Source organism: Lucilia cuprina, chromosome 6 (genome assembly GCF_022045245.1).
Source record: "Lucilia cuprina isolate Lc7/37 chromosome 6, ASM2204524v1, whole genome shotgun sequence".
NCBI lineage: Eukaryota > Metazoa > Arthropoda > Insecta > Diptera > Calliphoridae > Lucilia > Lucilia cuprina.
The window spans coordinates 30468627-30487633 of record NC_060954.1 but is presented as its reverse complement, the minus strand read 5'-3'; the positions used below and the strand labels follow the sequence as shown (position 1 = coordinate 30487633).

At 28.6% G+C, this 19007-nt stretch overlaps 1 protein-coding gene and 1 long non-coding RNA gene across 5 annotated transcripts in view; one reads left to right on the top strand and one right to left on the bottom strand.

The window, feature by feature from the left end:
- The window catches only part of LOC111686209 (myeloid differentiation primary response protein MyD88), a 44448-nt gene extending 35382 nt beyond the window's left edge, over window positions 1-9066 (bottom strand). The window contains exons 1-2 of one of the 4 annotated variants that reach the window (XM_023448549.2): window positions 8409-9066; window positions 4778-5197 (exon numbers count right to left, since the gene is read on the bottom strand). In XM_023448549.2, coding sequence (XP_023304317.2) covers window positions 4778-5192 — 415 coding nt within the window. In that variant the 5' untranslated portion in view covers window positions 5193-5197; window positions 8409-9066. Of the gene's footprint in view, window positions 1-4777; window positions 5198-7674; window positions 7859-8408 lie in introns of those variants that run through there. The other 3 variants (XM_023448550.2, XM_046954808.1, XM_046954809.1) reach the window with 3 other exon arrangements.
- Window positions 9067-9450: 384 nt separating this feature from the next.
- The window catches only part of LOC124420863, a 15852-nt gene continuing 6295 nt past the window's right edge, over window positions 9451-19007 (top strand). The window contains exon 1 of the long non-coding RNA XR_006941415.1: window positions 9451-9489. This is a non-coding gene — a long non-coding RNA (uncharacterized LOC124420863). The remainder of the gene's footprint in view (window positions 9490-19007) is intronic.

Below are 19007 nucleotides of genomic sequence, written 5' to 3'. Positions count from 1 at the left end.
ATTGAATACCCTACTACATACCATGGTATAGACGTCTCACTTGGCGTCGACACATTGAAGCAAACTAGAAGCTTCTAATTGGGGATCTACAAGCAATACTAGCGTAGATTTTATACAGAGGGCCCAATCCAAAGTTCTTAAAATTATGACGGGAGCTCCATGGTATATTAGGAAAGAGAACATCCATAGATACTTAGAAGTTCCATTGGTAAATGAAGAATTTAAAAAATATGTGAAGCATATTTAACAAAATTAAATTCCCATTTTAACCAGCTTGCGAAGCAGAACCGACTTTCCACTGATCTAATTAAGGACAAATTGCAATATAGGATTCTCCACTGAGATAAAAAAATAAATTATTGTAGTTATAAGATTTAATTACTTATTGCTTATAGAGGCAGAATCCATAATTAATAAAATGTAAAAAACAATTTTTCTTCACAAAAATTTTTCAATAATTTTTTTTTTTGAGGCTTTCTTTAACATTTTGTAATTTCCTTTTTTGTGACAATTTAAGGCATGTAAAACTGAGGACGTAATTTTCTACTGATTCTACCTTATTATTGATTTATAATGGAGTAGACTAAAGAGCCAACTCACTCCGAAAAAACCTAACTCGGCTGGATTTTCTTTAGAAGTATTAGTTTATAAAAGCTTTTTACCACACATAAAATGCAAACATAGTTCTACAGAATCGGTTAAAATAATAATATGTACAATGTTTTCATTGCATTAAATTTCATAAATTAACAGAATTGTAAATTACATTTTTAAAATCAAAATTATATTTTTAATGAATTTTATATATGTTTAATGTAAAATTCTTAAATTTTTTCGATTATGATCAATTTGTTTACTACTGACAGCTACTGTGCACCTTTAATTTGATATTATAAAAACAAAAAAATGAAATTTCAAATAATAAAACAAAAATATTTTTTGATTTATGAAAATTAAAAAAATAATAATTAAGAAAATACATTAAATTAAGAAGTAATAAAATAAATAACGTGAGTTTTTTGTGCGAATTTTGGACTTTAAATATTGAATATTTGTTGTTTTATTGTACCCTACACCACCTTGTAGATTTTCACAATTTTCAAGATAATTAGATGAATTTTTTTGGCCTAAGGAAAATGTATAATACATAAAGATTGCCAACTCAAGCTTTACCTCGAAAAAATAGCTCCCTATTTTCGCACTTACATTGTTCTGTGTGAATTCAACACAAAGCTACAACAATAAATATTCAATCTTTGAAGTTCAAAATTGAAACGATTCGGGCAAAATTTTTACAATTATTGAAAATGATTTCTTCGCCGAATTCTTTTTAGTTTTCACAAAACAAAAAATTATTTTTTAATTATTTGACATTTCATTTATTGTTTTTCTACTCTTTATCATACAATAGAATAGTACATGGTAAAAATATTTATTGTATTAGATTTAAAATTTTGTTTGATTTTCAGATTGAATTGATTTTTATTTAATTTATTTTGATTGAAAAATAAACAAAAAAAATATGATTTTTTAAATAAATGTGGTAGCTCGATTTATTAAAATACCAACGTCAGAAGTTTAATATGGCGGTTAAAAGAGAGAATGACACTACCTTGATATTTTTACCATGGAATAGTATATACAGAAATGAAACTGAAAATGACAAAAACAAAGTATAACAAGTAGTCCGACTCTCGCATATTGAAAATTAAAAAAGTCTGCTGTCAAAAACTTGAGTCGTGAGAATGTATTAGTTGAAAATATATGACCCAACAAACACAAATTCTAACGATTAAAAAGTTTTAATATTTTTGTTTGATATTAAATTTCGATATTTTATGAAATAATGGTTGCTGGATTGGACCAATAATACCATTTGAAAATTTTAAAAAAATAAAAAAATGAAAATTTCGTTTTTTTCTGAAAATTGTTTTTTTTATAATTTTGTTGCAAAAACACAACTTTTAAAAATGTTTATCGCTACAGCAGGAACTATTGGGCCAAAGCAAATGTGTAAATGCATGAATTAATGCTTAATAAACGATTATTGTTAATTTCAATGCAGCTCAAATGCAATGATGTTATTCGTCTATAAAATTAGTATATTGAGTTTCTTTAGAAGCGGAATATGCTATACAAGAATTTTATGTATACGAAAATGTTACAATAAATTGTTATATTGAGAAGTACATTTATAAGTAAGGCAAACAACAATCTCTTAAATACAACTTTTAGATTAAATACTATTAAATAACTTTTTTCAACTTACTCGCAATGTGGTAGGGTATGAAGTAATCGGATACATTTTGTACTTTAATATTTTTGTTATTTTATGTAAACAAAAGAAGGTTATATATAAGTTTGTCATTCCGGAGTGGAGTCGATTATAATGAGATTTATCATTATTTCGTTTTTCAAAAGGTACTTTTTGAATATTCTATAATATTTGAACCTACGAACATAAAATTAAATATGTAGATTCGGAATAAGATGAAAACACATAAAAGAGAACTTTTCGGTACTTTTTCGTTTTTCAAAAGGTACTTTTTGAGTTTTCTATAATAAACATAGAAACATAAACTTAAGTATGTAGAGCCCGGATTAGACAAGAACACATCAAAAGGGAAGGGTGAAAACACATAAAAGGGAACTTTTTGGTTTTTCAAAATGTATTTTTGAGTTTTCTATAATAATGAACCCAGAAACATGAAATTAAGTATGTAGAGCCAGAATTAGACGAGAACAAATCAATGGGGATTTTTTGGTACTTTTTTTCTATAATATTAATTTTCTATAATATTTTCTATAATATTATGTAAAGTAAATGATGTAAAAGACGACTTTTTGGTACTGAATGTTTTTTTAACACAAAATAGTGAATGATATAAAAGACACAGTACAGCCGAATATAGAACTCATACTTGTTCTTATTTCAAATTGAAAGTGCAGAGTAGCATTTTTATGTAGTGAACAAAGCTTTAGTTGGCAATCTAAGTGTATTATCTATGAATCTATGGTATTAGTTAAAAGATATAACTTCTACATTAAAAACTATTATATATCTTATTGTAATTTACTTGTATTGTAGGGTAGGTTCTATTCGGATACATTCTGTACTTTTATAGTTTTGTTAAATTTAAATTAACAGAAATTTAAATTAAACGAAATAAAAATACTAATACAAGCATTTTAAATTCACACAATTCACCTGTACATGTGAGAGAGTAATATTTCCTATGCTCACTTTTAATAACAAACTTTTTACAAGTTTATTTTGTTTTAACAAGATTTTTAGTAATTCTTTTGTAACATTTAAAAAAATATTGACATTATATTCCAGAATTACTAACTTATGGATTATGGATTATGTTTCGCTAGCCCATTTTCTACTAGAGTGTTGTAAATATATTCTAATATGATGATGAATAAAGATATGTTCACATGAATTGGCGGGTAGTGGGTGTATGACCAATAAAGTTATTAAATAGTGATATAAAGATATTATTGAAAAATTTTACATGGGTGTTTTTGTGGAAACATCAACAATTTTATATACCCTTCACCAAGTATGTTTTAAAAACAGTCACACATAACATACACACAACAAATAAAAAATGTAGCAGAAAGAAATATTAACCGTTGTACTGTACTACCACCGTCAAACTGTTTTACAACCCTCAAACAAATATGAGCTGTATTACCAACATATTACTGCTTTATCTCCTTGTTGTTGTTTTTATGCTTTTATTTATAATTTGTTGAGGAAATTTTCAGAGGTAGTCTCAGATTTTTACCCATAATTATTGAAGATTTGGATCTCGAAGAAATCTGGAGTATTCAGAAAATTGATTTCAACAGACAGACAGACAGGCGGACATACAGACAGACGGACATGGCTTAATCGACTCCACTATCTATAAGGATCCAGAATATATATACTTTATATGGTCGGAAAATTATATTATAGAAATTAAAAACGGAATGACAAACTTATATACCCTTCTCACAAATGTGAAGAGTATAATTAGGCTGATAGGATAATGTTATCAGGTTCCGCAAAGGCTCTGAAGTTTCCAAGTGCATTTATAAGAGGATTTTTAGTTTTTGCTCAAATGTGGCCATTTTTTGATATATTCTAAGGGCGGGTTTCTTACTCATCAGTTAAACTAGGCTTAACTTCCTGTTAGATTAAATTTGGAACAAATTTAGGCGGACTTTAACCGATGAATGTGTTTTTCAGTTTTAAATTTAAGCTCAGTTAACTTTGTTAGTATTGCCAAGTTTTCACTCAAAAACAAAACAATGAACAGCTGTTTTTTGAAAAATGGAAAATTTTGGAAAAATGTTAAATAAACTTTTAAAACAATAATTAATAAAACAAAACAAAAAATTGCAATTTACCTCAAATATTACGTTTTTGTTCATATATTAAACCAGGTTTAACCAAAGAATGAAGATTATCTTTATCAGAAAAACCCGCCCTAAAAAAACTTAAAATATATAAGTATATATATATTTACTCGGATATTAGTTTTTGTCTTTACGGCCGTTCAAAAATTCAAACATGTTTGACCATACGAGTTAAAACATATCTCAAAAATAATTACATTTTTTGTCACATTTATGTGTTGTGAGATACGTTAAGGGCGTGAAGAATTGCAATAACATTAAAAATTTTCAACCAATTTTTGGGTTTTTTTGCGGCTTGTCGGATAAAATTGTTTTCCTTCATACAAGCTTGGAGCACTCTAGTGTATCTACGCTATTTTTTACTTACCCAAATTTTCGTAGATATCATCGGAAACATCCCATCTATCTATTACGCCTAGAAATTGTTCCAAGTAAGCAAATGTTGCTGTTTTTGGGTTATTGGTGCACCATAATTGAATTACCTTTGTCATAGGATCATCTCCACTTACACCATTTTCATCACATAAACACTTTTGTTTGGCTAATGACGCCAACCCTCGCCAATCTCGTTCGTAACCCTCTTCTGAACGCAAAATCTTTCTAGAATTTAATAAATTTGAAAGCTTTCGTAATGATTTTTTACTGAGCGCAGTCAAAGGTATTTCCTGAAATGCAATTACGTCGTGTTCCACCGTTGGTAAATCAATTGAGCCAATACTACTATTTATGCTCATACTGCTATGATTCATGTTGCTACTGGATAACGTAACGTTTTGTACCATTTTAACTAAATTGAACAAAGAGATAAACAAATTAGTATATTAATGTACAGTTTTTAATTATTAAATAATTAACAAATTGTTATACGTGGATTTTTACGATATGGAATAATATTACTGAATTGACTTAATTAATAAAACATCAATTTTCTACATGATATTACGTGCGATATTACTTATTAGACTGGTTTGGAACGACCAGAGTCATACTCAGCCATATTGGCTAAAAACTTGGACAATATTATTATAAGTGGTTTTTGAGTTAATGACTCGATTTTTGTTATGTTAGGGCCAAGGATGAACCCAACTCATAAAATGTATCAAGAATCAGTTTTTTGTACTCAGAAATCGTAAATATTGTCGTAAATATTGGTTAAAATCGGAAAACAAGTCCCTTTTAAAAATTCACTCTAAAACAACATTCACAATGCTAGGAAAAATTTGTTTTTAAATCCCTTCCTTGTTTATTACATTTTTCATATATTAACATTTAATTTTTAGTACCAAAATATAAATTAAGTTCTTTTTTGGTTCTTACTTGTTTGTGTTGAATTTCATATTTGTACTCGAATTTTTAAGGCTAAAGAAAACAATAATGAAGGGGACCTTATATGGAGAAAGGGAAAGGGAAATTTACCATCACATAAGACTTATTTATATGGAATTTCATCGTTATTCTGGTATTTTAAAACCAGTTATGACTGTCAAAACTGTGTATATATATAGGATAATAAATCGGTTAGGAAATATCCTAATTTAGTCGTACCTCTACTAAAATATCTAAAAATTGTTTTTGAAATATATAGGAGTAAAAAAACCGCAATATATTAAATATATAGAAGTAAAAAACAGCAATTTTCTGTGGGGATTATAATAATTTTATCGTGAATTAATTCTGATTTTTAAATTACCTATATTTTATTGATTTTTTAAATGCTAGGATCATAACATTTTTACCATAATATACAGAGCGAGGAAATAAGACGATTGTGGGAGGAAGTTAAGACAACTTATACTTCTTGTCAGAAGTTTTTCGAAACTTCTCCCCCAGTAAATCGATTGATGTAAATGTGGAAGCGTCTAAATATCAGACCACATATATGGCTTATTTCACTATGCAACGAATTTTGGGTCTTCGAATCTTTCCCGTATAAAACTAACAGGAAATAAAAGTAGACAATAAATATACCCATTTCTCCAAAGGGTTTAAAAAGTTAACTCGTATTGTTAATTTATAGGCATTTGAAACTTTCTCACAAATTTCCAAATTCGTTTAAAGTTCATATTTCTAACAGTTTTTCTATGAAGGATTAAATTTAATATTGTATATATTCTAACATTTTTATCCGATTTTAATCATTTCAAACACACATTAATGCCTATGTGTTGTAGTTTGACAATATCTTATTATAGTTTTAAAATAAGGTTATTTAGATCAAAAAATTAGTTTTGAGTCAAATATTTATTAAAAACTGTATCTCTCATTTTCATTATTCCTTTACTAAAATTTGTTTATAATATCAACAACAACATATAAAAAATCATACAAATTATATAATTTTATTTTTTGATAAATCAAATAAAACTTGAACAATTCTAGTAGAGTAGTCACTAACAACTATTAAAATAGAAAAGAAATTAAAGCCCAAAAAAAAAATAAATTAATTATTTTCATATGTATTCAGCGACTTTCAAAATCTACAGTGATTTTATGGGAACAAGGTGTAAAGAACAAATCTGTGTTGATTTTGATAACATTCTGACGGAAAGAATTCAAACATTGCAATAAAAGTAAAAAAACTTGCAAAGTAATATATTTAATTTTAAAACTATTTTTATATTTGCCTATAACTAAACAAATCACTTTAAATTGCACTGACTTTTTAGACTTAATGAAAATAAAATAAATCAAAAACATACTTCCAAATAATGTTTTTTTGCCATAAAGGCTATCATAAGGGCTATCATAAGGGCTATCAACTTGGACGAATACTCAGAAAATGATTGGTATACTTTTGGGTATAGGACCAATATTATTGCGCGTTACAGAATATTTTTACTTATTTTTAAGAAAAAAGGAGATTTTTTAAAGAGGGTTCATAGGGGATTAGGGATAAATATGGGTCTATCCTTGTAAATGGTGGTAGAGGAAGTTAAGTCTACTTCAAAGTTATATACATATGTAGAAATAAAATCTATAAAATTAAGTTTTACCGACTTTTGTTGACATAGTAAATCATTTAAGTTAATTATAAGCCCAAAGCCTCTATTCGGGATATAATGGACCGATTTTAACCATGTTAATTAGCCTTCGTTGTTGGGACAAAATAAATGTGTATGCCAAAAATCATTTAATTGTCTTGAATATTGTGTGTATCTTCCGCACTCACCTTCCGACTCAGTAAACGATTCTAAGCCGATTGGTATACTTTAATAACTCAATTAAAATCTAAATATATAATATATGTATATTAGAAAGACTCACTATAAATGTAGCTTGAGTTACCCACTCAAAATATTCGCTCTTATGTAATATGATGTTACCCAAAATATTTAAGGTTAAGTGTTGTCCATTCCTGAGCTGAACAGTTTTCAAGAAAATATCGTACAGGGATACGATTTTTTATGTTAAATTAAATATTTTACCTATCTTCAAATAATCTTTGTTATATTTTATAATGGTTCCCAAAATATTCCTATTCTATCGATGGGCATTCGTGAGCTGAAAAGCTTACAAAAAAGTAATGTTTTAGTTATTTTTTTTAATTTCACAGTATTTCTTGAACAAAATATAAAATATGTGGTATCATTTGAATGGTCTAGTGGTGCGCAAAATTGTGCATATATTTTATTTTTATTAGTGAAAAACCTAACAATTTTAAAAATTTTGGAATATGACAATTATGAGCAGATGGTTATTTATGATTAATACACCATTGAACGCTGCTTTGAAACCTCTTTCAAATGATACCCAAAATAAAAATTTTAAAAAAATAATTCCAAAATACCTTTTTAAATTTGGTCCAGCTCACAATCGGTCATCGCTAATTTTTAATATTTTAGGAATCATCATAAAACAAAGCAAGGTAAATTTTTAGAGAGGTAATAAAAATACGTTTTTGTATCCCATAGAGAGTGAGTCAGTCTAATGTATGTATATATAAATACATACATACATATATACATGGGAATAATATATTTTCGCTCTACTATGTTTACCTTCAAAAGTGTCGTCTATAGGTTCAATACTTCAATGTTGTTATTGTTGTTGTTTGAACTCTGTTGTTGTTGCAGTTTTTATTGTTTATGTTTATTTTCTAAAATTAATGATGTTTACTTTGTTGGAACAAATGTCGCAGTTTATTAGAATATACAGAACACGTTGAAATAATATTGTTTTATAAATGTAATTCTTATAATTATTTACACATATGTATGTACTATGTAGGAATGTAGTTAATTATTTCTTTTAATTTTTTGCTTACTTTTGGTTGTATTTATAACTTTGTATTGTATTATTTAATTATACGTAATATAGTTAATGGGAGATAACAACGTTTTCTTAGGATCAATAAAAAAGTTTTATTATAATGTTTTGGAACAAACACAAATTTCAAGAAAAGTTGATAGCAAATTAACTGACTACCTAATTGTACGATCGTTGGTTTGTTTTGCTTCTTTACAACACAGGATCTTTACCGAAATTTGTTTAAATTTGGTTGTACTTTATTATTGATCATAATTGTTACAGATTTTCAAGACACATATTAATCGTTAAAATGAAAAGAAAACAATTACTTTTTTATTATTAATTAACTTCAGTAATAAACACAAAATAAAAAATAACGTAGTACTGCCCGAAGTGAAACAATTCATATAAGGTGTATTAGACTTAACAGCAATATGAAAAAGTCTCCAACGTCAAAGTCAGCTGATTATAAACCAGTGTTGACAATTTAGCATTTACTGATAAAAATATCAGATTTGGTATTAGACATGACAGAACTTGAGACGTGACTGCATCACTACCAAAGTAAATTAATACAGTAGCATCACTTGAACAGCTGACTATTTTTTTTAACTATAGTTTCCATAGAAAAATAAAATTAGTTGTCAAAGTTTGTTTTGAAAATTGTTAACATTGTTTATGTCGCCATATTTAAATTGTGTTTTGCTATTTGTTAAAATTTGTGAAAAGTTGGAAAAATGAATTAAAAGTGGTTTTAAAGTAGTTAAAAAGTGTTATAAATTGTATAATATATAATAATATAATTAAATCCTTAATATTTTCAACTTAAAAGTAATATTTTATATTTATGTTTTGTTCACTTTCTTGTTAATGGAAATTTTCTTAAATTTTATTTTGACACATTCATGGATTATTCCATACAAAATACATGTGTTTGTTGTAGATGTTGTTGTACAACAAGAAATGTCGCTACTTTATTAATTTACTTTGCATCACTACGATAATATATAACACTAGATTTTTATACCCGGCGTCGCCCGGGGTTTTAATTGGTTTCATAACATTATACATACTTGAATATTCATTCATTAAAATTCTTAAGGTCTCCTTATGAAGAAATTCCTTATAATTTTTTTGTGAACAATATTTAATGTAATATATGTTAGTTATATTTAAATAAATAAAATAATTGGTGTTTATGCTAAGTTGTACTAATTCTAGCCGCTTTTATAATATTTTAAATTTAGTGTCTTTATGATATGCAGAAATATAGAACTCCCTTTGGGTGGGCTTCTAAAATATGCATATTTCCGATACCATAAAAAGGCGTAGTTGCTCTAGAACAGAATAACTGATCTCAAAGACCAATAGTAGTTTTTTCCCAACGACATGCAAAACGAACAAACTCACAAAGAGATTTTAGGATGTAAATTGATTTTGTTTTCGCAAATGATCAATCTAGAGCATTCCCTTCAAACATTTAGAAGACAAAACTATTGCTCATCACCCCAGAAGCCACGTCAGACCGCACATTTTACAAAAACAAAATACATTGATTTCGAATTTTCGTCTTCTAGAAATACACTTTTAAGTTACTTCCGGATGATAGTTAGAAGAGTGTATCCATTTTGCTTAAACATAAAACATGACTGTTGAACTTTTTTCATCTGGAAGTATACGTTTTAGTGACTTCTGTATGAGAGTTGGGTGAGAACACACATTTTACAATAACAAAATACATTATTTTCTAATTTGTATCTTCTTGATTTGTATGTTTATGTCACTTCTGGAAGACAGTTTGAAGAGTGTTTACATTAATGTTGTATTTTATTCATCTGGAAGTGTGGATTTTAGTCACTTCTGGACGATTATCAGACGAGAGCACACATTTTACAAAAACAAAATACATTGATTTCTAGTTTTCGCCGTCTGAAAGTATAGTTTTAGGTTACTTCCGGATGAAAGTAAGAAGAGTACAAAAACAAAAAAATATAAATACTCCATTTTTTAGCGTGAACGCGAAAAAAATAAAAATAAATATTGCAGAAATTTTGCTAAGTTCAGTGATGTTTTGTCCAGTCATGTTTAGTTTTAATTATTCATTGTTAAACTTAAATGAGTTATTGAATTTAAAGTTCATAGAAAAATAGTGTAATAAATATAATGTGATGAAGTAATAAAAAACAATATGACAGTGTTGTGTTAAAAGTCAACTGTTAATAAACATTTAATAAGGTTTTGTTTATTGGCGAAATTTATTAAATATATACCAAAAAGTAATTATCTTCAAGGATTATATAAATTAAAAAGTAAGTTGTCATATTTTACATTAAATTACTATTTTAGGAATAAGTTAACAACTCTAAACGGCTTCCATTTCCATTATTTTTAAACGAAGTCTAATATCTTAATTGTTTTAGGAGTAATAAGCATTTAAAGACTTTTTCAAGTTGTACGTTTCGTCTTTCATTTGATGAACATTGCATTTTTAACCTATTTAGATTTATTTGTGTTAAATCTTATCTTTCAATATTTTTTAAACTATTACGTTTAGGTCCTGTTTCTAGATTACGTATGATCACGTTGAGCTAAAATTTTATTTGTATTTCATTATCGTAACAAAAACAAAGTACATTAAAATTTTTACTTAAAGTATTCAAACGCTATTTGGAATTATTATATTGAAATTAATACTACTGTTTTATACATAAATTATTTTTTGACTTGGGTCACTCGACACGAAATTGCCCATATAAGATATTTAATATTGAAATCAGATATTTTTAAACCCACCTTTTTATTTTATTAATTTTCCTATAGCTTTGGATTCAATTATTCTAATTTTAGGTACTTTTTTAGTTATTAACACCAGGTCTTTCTATGACCTATCATATGATTCTAATATTCCTAATATTGAGCATGCCGTTCCCAAGATATTTAACCTAAGTAGATAGTTTTTGAACGTGTATAACTCCTTAATTAGAAGAGAGCAAAATAGTATTGCAGTATTAGTGTTAGTGACTGTAAATAATTTTAAAAATAAACCATGGCTCGTAATTTCCAATCTTTATAGATGGTTTAATTCCAAGTTATTTAAAAAATGTTCATGAAAGGTAATGTTTTTATTTATTAAAAACAATAAATTAATTAATTAAATTTTAATTATTTTATTTTTTAGAAAGTAGTAGCTAATATTGTACCCCCTATTAAAATACTTCTAACCGAATTAAAATGAAAAAAGGGATCTGGTAAGTTATATATGTCTTATTTCATCACGCGGTTCCATTAAAAATGTCGATTATTTGCAGAAAATGTAAAAAATGGATCTGACAGTTTAAATTTTGGTGGTAAATGTATTGGACATAAGAGAATCCTATTTTATTGCTTCCTAAAGTATAAGAGGTAATTTCAATTAATACAAAAGTATGTATATTCAATATTAATTATAACATTATTTTCATTTATTTTGTTGAAGGATTAATGCGTTCCAAAATATAACTCTTACAATTTGATGGATTGATCATAAAATTTATGAAGAATTACAAAAATATTTTAGAATCCAACGTTTTACAATTTTTGGAAGTATACCAGTCAGCAGTTTGAATATTAATACAGATTTCCTGAAAATTATCTTATTATAAGGTAATTATTCTACATTTTTGATACATATGTATATTTGACCGACTCACTCTGTATGGAAAGCAAAAACGAGTTTTTGTTACCCCTCTGAAAATGTTCCTTGCTTTGTTTTATGATGATTCCCAAAATATTTTAAATCTAGGGATGACCGTTCGTGAGCTGGACCAAATTAAAAAAAGGTATTTTGGAATTATTTTTTTTTTAAATTTTTGTTTGTTTTGAAACAAAATATCCAATACCGGGTATCGTTTAAAAGATATTTTAAAGCCGCGTCCAATGATGTTTTAATCATAAATAACCGTCTGCTTATAATTGTCATATTCCAAAATATTTAAACAATTTTAACAATTTTGCTAATTTCGAGCACCACTAGACTTGGCTTCAAAAAAAACCTTTCATCTGATACCACATACTATATATATTGTTTAAGAAATACTGTATAATTTAAAACAAGATAACTAAAAAGGGACTTTTTTGTAACCGGTTCAGCTGACGAACCGCCATCGAGAGACTAGAAATATTTTGGGAACCATTATAAAACATAACAAAGATTTTTTGAAGCTGGGTTAAAATATTTAATTTAACATGAAGAATCGATATTTTCTTTAAAACTGTCCAGCTTACGAATGGACAACACTTAAACGAAAATATTTTGGGTAACATCATATTAAATAAGAGCGAATATTATGAGGGGGGTAACTCATGCAACATTTTTTGTGAGTCGGTCTAATGTACATATATTACTTTTTTTGTTAAATCAATTATTTTTTCTACTATTTTAATTTTAATTACTTCAATAAAAACTATAAAATTTCATTTTATTTAGATTTATTTTTATAGATTTTATTTTGGTGAGTATACAAATAGAAGAAGAGAAAACTCATCTTCTGGAAGACGAGAATACTCATCTTCTAGAAGAAAAGAAAACTCTTCTAGAAGAAGAGAAAATTCATCTTCTGGAAGATAAGATAGAAACACTTCTAGATGATACTAAGTAGTCACTTCAAGAAGTGACTTCCTAGTTACATCTAGAAGAGTCTTTTGCAATACCTTACTTCCAAGAGTCACCTAGAAGTTTCTTCTGCGGGTCTTCCAGAAGTATCTTCCACGTTACTCTTAGACGTTCCCCAGCTCGGCATCAGTTCTTCCCGACTGGTGACAAGAATTCTTATACTTCCGCAACATCGCTGGCGAGCTTTTAGCACGTTTGGAAGTTTCACACGGGTAACTTCCGTGTGAAAAATGTGCATCAATAAATACTATCAATAGATACATACAACAATACATACATTCGTTATTCATTTATAATACTAATAATATGAATAATACAAATATGTACAAACATATGATTTTTTTCAGTGCAAAGCACACATATTTTCATTCATATTCTCTTTTATATTTTGCACTACAACATATGCGTTTTAAACATTTTCTTTCTGGCCACCGCGGATCTAGAGCAGCGAAAGGCAGAGACTGTTTTTTTTTTTTTTTTTGTTTTTTTTTTTGTACATGTGTGAGCATACCCTGCGGAATTTTAAAGGTACTTCACACGATCACACTTTACGTACGTAAAGTCTAATGAATAAGTAAAATGAAATTCTATCCGTATAATAAAAAGGAACTAATATACATTGGGTAAAACTTAAAAAAAATTAAATTAATGTTTTTTATTTGATATTAGTAATTTGTTGTTTTGGCTGGAATAAAGTACTAAACATTAATATACATAAAGTATTGAAAATTACATCAAACTACCTTTCCAACGATATATAATAGAAGGTAATTTATAAGCCTATTAAAAAGGATTAATACAAATTGTGCTTTTTATATTAACCTTTGTTAATAAAAGTTCTGTTACAGTCTTAAACAGACAATTGCCGAGTAAAGACAATTTATAGCGGTGTTTTCTACTGAGAATATTTTTTTTGTTTCAAGAGAGTACTCTTAGGAATTAAACCACACGTGTTTATATTTTTATCTTTTTTTAATTTAATTCTTATTCATAAACTTTAAATTTGTGAAATTATCATTAATTAAATTCCAATAAATAGTTCTTGAAATTTACCATGAACGGGGTTCATCCCCCGAACTACAATAGATTCAGGGATCTTGATCCCTCTATCAACAAAAACACCAACAGCAAAAGTAAACGTTTTCGAGATGAAGATTTTATGCCTCCTCCTTGTGTTATACAGTCTGAGGAACACATACCTCGTTATTTAGTTGCAACAGCCAAAAGTTCTGATTCATCTGAAACATCAATCAAACCACTAGCATCATACAATATTTTTCAAATAGAAAAAGGTTTAAACTACATTAGCTCCGATTATATGGAGGTAAATGAGATGAAAAGCGGCGATGATCAAAACACCAGATCTAAAAACTGCACAGAAATTTTTGAAAGCAAAATACATCGATATGGTTACAGTCGAAATAAAAATGCATAAATACTTAAATTCAAGTCAAGGTAGAATATTCTCTAAAAAAATTATTGACATTTCTGAGGAAGAAATACTCCATTCACTAGCCTTCCAAAAGGTCATCGAAGTTAGAAAAATAACTAAAAGAGATGAAACTCAAAAATACAAATTTGTTGCTACAGATGCAGTAATACTTACCTTTGATCTAATTCGACGACCTGAAACAATCAAATTAGGTTGGGAACGTGTTCGCGTTGATGAGTATATATATATATATCTAATCCGATGAGATGCATCAATTGCCAAAAGCTCGGGCACACGAAAAAGCATTGTAAAAAAATAGAAATGTGCAGGAAATGTGGGTTTCTACCTCCACACGAAAATTGTATTAGAAAATACTGCCTAAACTGCGAAACTGATACTCACACCTCTTACGATAACAATTGTCCTAGTTACTTAAAACACAAATCCGTAAACAAAATAAAAGCTGATCACGGATGTACTGCTCGTGAAGCCTGGAAGATATTTAATGATAATCCATCTCTACACACTATCAAACCATTCCGAAAACAAACTCCAACCTTTTCTCAAGTTTTACAGAACAATAACGGCAATAGCCAACAAAGTATTAAAACAACAGCAGATAATTCTGACACATCAGCTAAAAACCAAATCGAAAACAATTCTCGCTCCACTTTGGCATCCTTACAACCGCAAGAAAAAAACATTAAAAAAAAACAACATCACAAGCTGCAAAAATTATAGCAGCGACCAAAAAACCTACAATAACATCAACAAAAACACACCCAACAAAAACACAAATTAAACAACAAACCACAAACCCTACAACAAATTAAGAATAATCAACAACAAATTAAGAATAATCAACAACAAGAGAAAATCAATAATAAACAATCAACAACAATGAATTCCGAAAACACTGAACAAGCAACCTCTTTGGAATACTATCAGACAGAAGATAGTGAAATGACACAGATAGATAGGGATAACGAGGCTCAAAACACTATTATTTCACATAGGTTTGATAATACTGCTCAATCTCCCTTTTCGGAAGATGGCAGCATTTAATTTAATCGTAATATTAAGTATGGATATTGGTTTAAATATTAATATATTACAGTGGAACATACAAGGTTTTTTTCACCCACAAATACGACCTAGAAGTCATCATAGCAAAACACAGACCCAACATCATTGCCCTTCAGGAAACACATATAGTTGACAAAAATAAGCAAATGTTACATATACCTGGCTACAATAAATTCCACCATAATAAAGATTAGAATTATGCAAAATCGGGAATTGCGATTTTAGGAAGCAAATCTATCAATGCTACTCAACATAGTAAATCTATGGGTAACATTATTTTCCAGACAATTACAATTAATGGCGCAAAAGATTTACACATTACAAATGTATATAAGGAGATGGATATTAATATTACGACAACCGATCTTGACTTTATAAACACTTCTGTCAGCGGATATCACATTATTTTAGGTGACTTTAATTCACAAAATCCATTGTGGGGTTCACAATATATTTCACCGAATGGCGCAATTTTGGAACAATTTTCCGATGATCGAAATCTAGTAATACTAAATAACGGATCTCCTACACTATATAATACAAGGCACACAATATCAGCCGTTGATGTAACAATGGCAAGTATTGATGTAGCTGTTTGTTTAGAATGGAAAACGCTTCCACTACCCGAAGTTGGGGATCACTTTCCCATTATAATTTCAAACGGTACTTACACAATTGAAAAACGCTTTATATCCAGATTTATGGATCGTCATGCACATTGGCCAAGTTTTAAAAATAAAGTTTCTAATAATAATAACGTTAATAAAAAGGCAGCACAACTTAAACGAATTCTAAGAAAATGTGCTAATGAATCAATACCGATTTCTCAGTCCCAGTTTAAAAATAATCCAATTTGGTTTAATTCTGAAATTGAAAAACTCACTAGAATCAAACAAAAGGCTTGGAATACATTTAGGAGGAATAGAAGCATAATTAACGGTGTCAACTTTCGAAAAGCCTGTGCTAAATTAAAACGCGAATGCAAAACGGCAAAACGCCGTACTTGGACAAATTTTGTGAATAGCCTTGATCCTATGATGGATATTAAAGTACTATGGGCAAAGATAAAAAACATAAGATCTGACTGATTTATCATGAAGACACAGTTATACAACATCCTAAATCTATTGCCAATAAATTTGTTCATCACTGGACTTCCATCGGCTCTGACGGTAATTTAAATTCTGAAATCGTAACGGAAAAACAAATGTACATCATTAGTGATTCAGAGGTAAATTCTTTTCCGTTTTTAACTAGAGATATCACAAAACATGAACTGGACAACATTCTACAAAACGTAAAAGGAACTACACCGTCAGTTGATAAAATCACTTATAACATGATTAAAAACTCACCATCTATTTTTAAGCAACGTCTATGCAGACTATATAATAAAATACTACGTACTGGAATCTATCCACATGATTGGAAAGTTGCCGATTATCTCCAATACCTAAACAAGGAAAAAATCCCAATAACATAGAAGGTTACAGTGATGTCGAAAGTATTAGAAAAAATTCTTGCCGTAAGATTTCGGGAATTTACAAAAAAATTCATCTCAAACACACAGCTTTTTTGCCAAAAAGAGGCGTTCATACTTTGTGCCACCAACTGGAAGAAACCCTAAGACAGAATCTATCGAAAAACTGCGCATTACTATCTGAAGATATAGAGAAAGCCTTCGATCGGGTAGTGTTCACATCAATTCTCAAGCAACTTAGTGAATGGTGTATACCATCTCAAATGTTACGGCTTATAAGATCATTTCTGACTAATCGGAGAGTAATAGTAAAGGTAGATGGTTTCCACTCCGATATGTACTCCATAGATAACGATGTTCCACAAGGATCTCCCCTGTCTGTTGTAAAGTTTGTCGTATATGCAAATTCATTGGCGAAATTAATAGAAAATATTAATGGTATTGACTATGTCGGTATCTATGCTGATAACATATTTGCAATCGCCTCTGGTACACCTGAAAACGAAAACATTGTCATGGAACGAGCATATTAAAAATCTATCATTAAAATTAAGTAAAATTAACAATTTGCTAAAATTGACATGCTCAAGGAAGAAAGGTCCACATATCGAAACTGCCTTAGGTATTTGTAAAGCTCTAGTCTATGGGATCATCCAACATGGAATAACTTTATATGGCTGGACATCAAAGCACAATATCCAGAAACTAAATGCATCTTTAAATAACTGCATAGAAACTGTCTCTTTAAGCCTCGAATCTTTATTAGAAAAAAATGTCAATAAAACTATCATTTTGGTATTACCTGAATCATCCACTGTGCCAAAATAAATGTTCCATTTCCAATATTATAGCTCTCTTAAAAATTTATAAAATACCAATTCCATTAAAACCGGAAAGAATTAACACCACGAACAAAAAAATCAATATTGATACCGAGCTTGCATATCTCAAAAAGAATGAAACCAGTCCAGAACAATTTAAATCTATGCTCGCTGTAAAGAAAGTAAAATATTCTCCTGATATCATTTTATATACTGACGGGTCCTACCAAGATGGTGCCACTGCTTTTACAGTTGTTAAACAAACAAGCGAATCTGAGTTCTCGATTATGCAGCATATGTAACACTGAGTTAAATATAATACATGTTTTAACAGAATGTCCTATATCAGCAACCAATAATAGTATAGACGATTTACTAGATTGTTCAAATCCCAACAATATTAAAATAATAAAACACTGCCTATATAAACAGAACAGCATTATGGTCATCGTTACCTTGCGCTTTAAATTTTTTAATATTTTATAAATTTATTCGTAAAATATTTTCTAAATAAATAAATAAAAAAGTTCTGTTATATGAAAAATAAGAAGGTACCGATTTATGTATATTGAGTAAATTGCGATTTTTGCTGGGTAAATATGCGGAAATAGGTATGTAGCGCCGGACCCAAAACATTTTTTTTATTTGGTAATTTGTAAACCCAAATAAAAGAAATACAAAATTTTGTGGGTAAGCATTCAAAAATCGAAAGATAGCGCCGCAGGAGAAAAATTATATGAAAAAATCGCGTTCAAATAATTTTTCACGTACTTAAAAAATTAATGAATTTTTTTTATCCCAGTCTCTCTTTACTATTTTTAAACTTAAATATCCTCCCCATTTATTTTAAAGGTATTTTAAAGGTCTTTCTAACGATAT